This window comes from Pundamilia nyererei, unplaced genomic scaffold (genome assembly GCF_000239375.1).
Source record: "Pundamilia nyererei isolate P.nyererei 1_Seehausen unplaced genomic scaffold, PunNye1.0 scaffold00120, whole genome shotgun sequence".
In the NCBI taxonomy this organism is placed as follows: domain Eukaryota; kingdom Metazoa; phylum Chordata; class Actinopteri; order Cichliformes; family Cichlidae; genus Pundamilia; species Pundamilia nyererei.
This window is the reverse complement of record NW_005187521.1, coordinates 1,841,680-1,848,521: the sequence shown is the minus strand read 5'-3', so window position 1 is coordinate 1,848,521 and position 6,842 is coordinate 1,841,680. Positions and strand designations below refer to the sequence as shown.

The 6,842-nt window shown below is 40.5% G+C and overlaps 1 protein-coding gene across 1 annotated transcript in view; it reads left to right on the top strand.

The window, feature by feature from the left end:
• LOC102197412 (interferon-induced, double-stranded RNA-activated protein kinase-like) overlaps positions 1–6,842 on the top strand; it is a 10,381-nt gene that overhangs the window by 422 nt on the left and 3,117 nt on the right. Inside the window, exons 3-9 of the mRNA XM_005742451.1 lie at positions 59–132; positions 272–335; positions 2,849–2,922; positions 3,025–3,141; positions 3,260–3,385; positions 3,465–3,666; positions 3,951–4,094. Coding sequence (XP_005742508.1) covers positions 59–132; positions 272–335; positions 2,849–2,922; positions 3,025–3,141; positions 3,260–3,385; positions 3,465–3,666; positions 3,951–4,094 — 801 coding nt within the window. The remainder of the gene's footprint in view (positions 1–58; positions 133–271; positions 336–2,848; positions 2,923–3,024; positions 3,142–3,259; positions 3,386–3,464; positions 3,667–3,950; positions 4,095–6,842) is intronic.

Sequence of the window (6,842 nt, the reverse complement as noted above, 5' to 3'; positions counted from 1 at the left end):
TTTTTTTTTTTTCCTTTCTTTTTTTACACTATGCACTCTATTGTCTTGTTTTGTCAAGGATATGTTGTATCCTGAAGAAAAGGGTTCAGGAAGCTCCCCCAGTGACATGTCAGCTGATTCAGTAATCTTCAGGTATGGAAAATAAAAATATGAGAATGCAATATAATCAATATTATCACCTTCTGTTCAATTGCAACCCGCAACCCTGAGGAGGATCAGCAAAAGAGAAAGGATGGATTGTTTACTAATTTACCTCTTTGTTTTCTCCCAGGGATTCCTGTGGCGCTTCATCAGAACCTGTGGCGCAGACCTGTAATTCGTCAAAAAACTCCAAGGTTCAGGTCTTGTATTACCTTTCACACTAACAGTGCTATTTTGAGTAAAAACTTTAAAAGCGGCCAGTGTGTCGGAGTGACTCCAAGGTCCAGTCTGAAATCCTCCTAAAAACAAGAAGATCAAAGATTGAGTGAAACCTGAAGAAACTGGCAGTAAAATTTGACAACACATTTGATGTTTCACGCACACTGTCCTATTTTAAATCGAACGTGAATATTAGAACAAAAACAAGTTCTTTTTCTGACTTCAGTGTTTTACTATGGGAATTGCCTTGGCGTAACCAACTATGGAAGCTCCAATGACAACCCATCTGTCCATGACAGACCTGTCAAGCTGAGCTCAGGACTCCGCCCCCTTATTCTAACTCGCCGACCAGCGCCTCCTAACTCATTGTTGCTTTCTTACCGTGAAAAACTACTTTGAGTTTCCTTAGCGTGTCCAGGCTAACTTGATTAGGTGCTTAACAGTTCTCCCTTGTCCTCTATAGGAGTATATCGCAGAATGGTTTTTCCAGTCCCAGTTTGGATTATGGTAAATCCTTTGGAAGAAGTCCACTTATAGTTACACTCTGTTAAACAGCTGTGTGGTGTCAGGCAAGTTGTTCCAGCAGTTCCTGGTTTTGTTTGGCGAGATGGCTGATGTTTGTGTCAGGCAATTGCGTTATAGCGAGTCTTGTATGGTTGCTAAACATGCTCAGTCTGCCAGTAAACATGCTTTACAGGCGGACCCCATGAGAGTCTTTGGGACATGTGGACAGAAGTGCTGGGTTCAGAATATCAGATCAGCTGTTTGTTTCCTGGGCCTCCCCTGACAAGGGCAGGCTCCTGTAACGCCGCAGGCTAGCTCAGTGGATTGTAGAGGCCATAGCTCTGGCTTACAGCTCTAAGGGCTCATAGGCCTCCTGGGACTCCAAACTCATTCTACCATTGGTATTGTCACATCCTCAGCTTTGTTCAGAGGTGTATCAGTCCAGGATATATGTGCCACACATTTGTATTTTTGTGGGCTGGATTTTAGGGCTGCTACAAACGACTATGTTGATAGTTGGCTAGTCAACAGTTTTTTGGGGGGGATTAGTCGACTAATCAGATCATGCGTACATTGGACGTAAAACGTACAGCTTATTGCACCAGCGTGCGTCTGCTCTTATATAACAATCATTAGCTTACAGCTTTACGTGTTTAAGGTATTTGCTAACTAAAAATAAAGACAAGATGATAGAACATTTTTAAATGATCTGAACGACTTACATTCTTGCTTGTAAATATCTTAAGTTTATTTTGTGACCCAGAAAGATTAATATTTAAACTAAGTAGCTGACACCATTGTTGGGATTGGCTGGGCCACGCTATGAATTCTGGGATAGGTTGGGCCATGAAGGATACACCCGACCCATCCTTCAAATCTGGGGAAATGAAGGCCGCATTTGGAGGAGTCTTCAAGTTTGCACAGTCTTCGTTGTGTCGCTGTAACGTAATCGGCCTACAAACGCAGCCTCCAAGGATGCGGCCCCTGAATTTGGACACAGCTATGATACCGGAGACTGCTGCTTCTTTTTCTTCTTTCATGTTTAGTGGCAGCTGGCATCCTTGTACATGCAGTGCTGCCATCTTATGTTTCAGTACGTTATTACACTTTTAAATCCTACTAGTTATTCCTGCATTTTTCAGGAGCTTACAAAGCTTCAGACACGTCGACTATTAAATTAGTGGTTGACGATTTTGATAGTAGACGTAATTGTGACAAGTCGACTAATCGTGGCAGCCCTACTGGATTTTTGCATAGTTAACCCTGACTCAGGCAGTGCTGGAATCTAGTGCCTAAGGTGTGACCTGAGATTCTGTGCTATACCTGGTGTAGTCCTGGAGCGTAGCTTCAGGGGGCTGGTGCAGTTTGGGAATGGGCTATATCTCCCATAGTGAAACACCGAGCAAAGGTAGAAAAGAGCGTTTGGTTACTTAACGTAATCCCTGGTTCTTTGATAACAGTGTTTCACCAGCACTTTCATCCTTTGCTTGGGGACCAAAAGAAATCTACTGAGAATGAGTCAGGAGGGGCACGGCTCGACAGATCTGTCATGGACAGACAGGGTGTCACTGGAGCTTCCATAGTTGGTCACACCAAGGTGATTCCCATAGTGAAACATCTCACTCTATTATCAGAGAATCAGGGATTACGTTAAGTAACCCAACATTGCTATTTATATGCAGTAAATATTTGTTTTCTTTTATTTTCTTTTTGTTTTTATTTTCTAGCAAAATCTTCTGTATTTACTCAAATTTGCAGAGCAACAAAAAGCTCATATGAAGCCCAAAATCTGTGAATATCTATTCAGACATGCTACTAAGCTGCAGTTCACAGTATTTTAAAAAAGATACTGTGAACTGCAGCTTAGTAGTTCAATGATGTGAACAATGAAAGTTCATTGATTTAAGTCATGCTACATGCTTTGGGGTCTTTTCTTTCTTTCTCTTTTTTTACACTATGCACTCTATTGTCTTGGTTTGTCAAGGATATGTTGTGTCCTGAAGAAAAGAGTTCAGGAAGCTCCCCCAGTGACATGTCAGCTGATTCAGAAATCTTCAGGTGTGGAAAATAAAAATATGAGAATGCAATATTATCAAAATTATCACCTTCTGTTCAACTGCTTTAAGAAATTGATATTTAATAAAAGATTTCTGTCAACAGTCATTCACAGTTTGACTACGTAGAGAAGCTGGGTAAAGGAGCTTTTGGTCGAGTAGTCAAGGTAAAACATAAACTGGTGGAAAAGTATTACGCAGTAAAGATCATCCGCTGGAACGAGTAAGTGAAGTGTTCTGCAATATTGCATGATTTCACTGCGTGCTTTATTGGTTTATATTGTTACAGTTAGTTATAGTAAAGTTGTATGATTCAGTTTTTTCCCCCCTCTTTGAATTAGAAAAGCTCTACGAGAAGCCATGGCGTTGTCAGACCTCGAGCACCCTAATATCATTAGATACTTCTCGTGTTGGACGGAGGATTCAGGATACCAGTTGGACAGCACTGACGAAAGCTGCAGTACACAGTAAGACTCGTCCACTTGTGAAAGTAATTCTTCGCTTCTTTTGTATCATTTCACTGTTTGATCATTCATCCTGTTTTAGGTCTTCCACTGGTTCACCCAAGAAGTGCCTCTACATTCAGATGGAACTGTGTGACACCAAAACACTTCTAGACTGGATAGAAGACTGGTATACGAAGAAATCAAACTCCAAGAGAAGAGAAGAAAGTCTGACCATTGCTCAGCAGATGGTCAGTGGTATAGAGTACATTCACTCCAAGAAGCTCATCCACAGAGACCTGAAGGTGAGCCAGACGAAGCAGATAACGGGCTAACCACAGGTGTGTGTGTGTGTGTGTGTGTGTGTGTGTGTGTGTGTGTGTGCACGCAGGTTAAAACCTGACAACAAGGTGTAATGTTCGTATGTGACTTGTCGTTTCTAAAATTATTCAGTTTACTCTTTTACCGAAATCCACAGAAACCCAGAGATTCTCACTCATTACTGTTTATTGCAACACCGCACCAACACTCCCACAGCCTCACAGGATGTAACAATTGGTCACATGTTTGCTTTGTTTCATCCGGCTAGCCTGCCAACATCCTGTTTGGGCAGGACACAAAAGTGAAAATCGGAGACTTTGGACTGGTCACTGCTGAGAACGACGACGATGACAAGTCCCCGATCAAGAGAACTGAGGAGAAGGGAACACCATCATACATGGCTCCTGAACAGGTGAGTCCGTCGACATTATTATGCTAATTTCCAGCTGCTTCATTTTATTTTTGGGTTTTACTAGAGTAGCTCTGCGTTTTGAAAAAGTATCCTCTCTTCCTGCAGCTTAGTTCAGTTCAGCCTTCACTTCTGATTGGCTGCTCCTTGCAAACAAAATCAACAGCTAGTTGGGCACACAGATCTGCTTAAAGGTCTGTGTGCCCAACTAGCTGCACACAGATCTGCCTTTAAGCAGATCTGTGTGCATGAGATGACCGTATCAGGAATAACCCTGCTCACTGACATCATACAGAGCAAATAATCTGTCTTAATTAATCCTAAAATTGAATTTCTGTCTCAAAGGGATAACTTCTATATTTCGTAATATCATAATAATCATCAGTTTGAATATATCTGTATCATTGTTATTCAAATTTATTCTACTCTTAAGTGGTATCTGTCACTGAAGCCTTTGATGACTGGATTAGTGAAATGATGGTGACTTCATGAGTACAGGCTGTGTTGTAATAAGTCATGGTGAAGAAGAATTCAGTGTATTGTTTCCTCCACCAAGGACGTTCTGTTTTTGGTAGCGTTTGCATACGTGTTGTTCTGTCTGTAAACACAACAGCTTTAAAACGTTTGAATATATTCTGATGATTTGATTTGTAGACATGTAGAGTGGAGTCATCTTAACAACCCATTCAAATGTGGCATACATCCACCAAGTTCAAGTTTTATGATTTATTGCGACGTATTTAAAAATTTACAAAAAGCCTTATAACTTAGAAACTATGATTCTTATAAGTGTGGTGTGTATCGTCAACATAAAGTATTGTAAAAAGATTTAAAATAAATCATTCTTGACCTCTGACCTCTCAAAGTTCAATAGAGTGATCGGACGTTCAATTGATGATATTTCCATAGAGCTGTTTCTTGAAACTGTTTTTATGGACAACATATAGGGAATCATGCAATATATTTGCTCCTCTGCCTTGACTCGCATATGAACTTGAGCAATATTCAATTCTTAATCTAGAAGATTTGATATGAAGCCATTCTTTGCATCTGGACAAGCAGTGTGTTTATAGGAGTGTGTTTATTGAAAACTGGCTCACATTTACCGCTCTCATCTTTGTGTGGGGGTTGAGGTCAGGACTCTGTGCCAGCCAGTCAAGTTCTTCCACACAAAACATGCTCATCCATGTCTTAATGGACCTTACTTTGTTCGCTGGTGTTGGAACAGGAAGGGTTTATCCCCAAACATTTTCCACAAAGTTGGGACCATAAAATTGTCCGAAGTTTCTCATTATGCTGAAGCATTAGGAGTTCCTTTCACTGGAACAACTTCCTGAAAACCAACCCCACGCCTCCACCAGACTTTACACTTGGCACAGTGCAGCCAGACAAGTACCATTCTCCTGGAAACCACCAAGGTGTGATTCGTCACACCAGAGAACACGTCTCCACTGCTCTAGAGTCCAGTGAAGGCGTATTTTGACTCTGCAGAAAGTCAGCAACCTGTGTGCACTGTGTGCGTCAGGATGTGACTGGAACGTCTGAATTCAGTGATTTGGATAAGTGGTTTAGTACTTTTGGCAATACAGTGTATAAAGAGATTCTAAATAACACATTACTTGATCTCCGATTCCTTCAAAGTCAAATGAGGTCAGACTTTTATAAAATGTCTTTAAAAATATTTAAAACGTTGCTTAAAATTGTACCGTTTGTTTATACGTTTTCAATTTAGGAAATGATACTGGTATATGTGGCTTCTAAATATCACATTATACTTTACATCCAAATATGTCACATTTAACCTTTTGACCTCACTTTTGCATTTTACATCTGCATTTCTTTCACGACATATTATATCTTTAAAGAACACGTCAAGAAAAAAAGATTGAGCTGCTTAGTTAGTTAGAAAATTGTATTATTACATAATTAGCCCGGGGCTCTAATTTCTCAATGATGCAACTAAAAAAAATCATCCAGTCATTTGATTAAAAAGAAGAAAAAAAAGTCTCTGCTACTCTGAAAGTCTCCATGTAATCAACAGCAAATGCACATTATGCCCCTATCGTGGTCTAAACCAATCAGAGATAGTAAGGGAGAGGACCTCTGATTGGTCCTGGTCCAGATATTCCTTTCGGCCTACGTGTGTGTACGTTTGAAAGTTTAGGTGGATAGACGGGTGAGTAGTAGGGCTGGGTTTCAATAGTCGATTTTCCAATTGAAGTGGATTTTAGCTTGAATAACGCAACGTTGATTCATTAAATCCTGAATCAATTTTTAAATATTAATGTTTTTTGCCAGAAAAGCCAGGAGCTTACAAAACTATTTGAACAACCACCAAACAGATAAAATAGTAAATGAGAGCAAGTAAACCGATTCCACACAAAGCCGTAAACAGAGCGTGGAGCCGACGTATCAGTGAGATGACGGCTTTCTTACCTGATGGCACAAACCTGTCGGGGTTGAAAGTCGTCAGCTCACTGATTCTGAGCAACAAGTTTTGTCCGTCTTCGACCAAAATGTACTTCAAGAACAGTTTCCCATCTCAAATCTGTTTTCTGTATTATTCGTTTGCTTATTCCACACCAGTTTACCGTTGTTTACAGCGCTGTCGGGCGCTGTTTTTCTCTTTCCCCCCCCAAAATGACCTCTGACCAGAAATCCTTAATTTTGCTGTTTAATACTGTCAGGGGTTGACAATTATTCAAACACAGTAAGAGAGAAATGAGACACTGGCAGACCGACTCAGAGTTT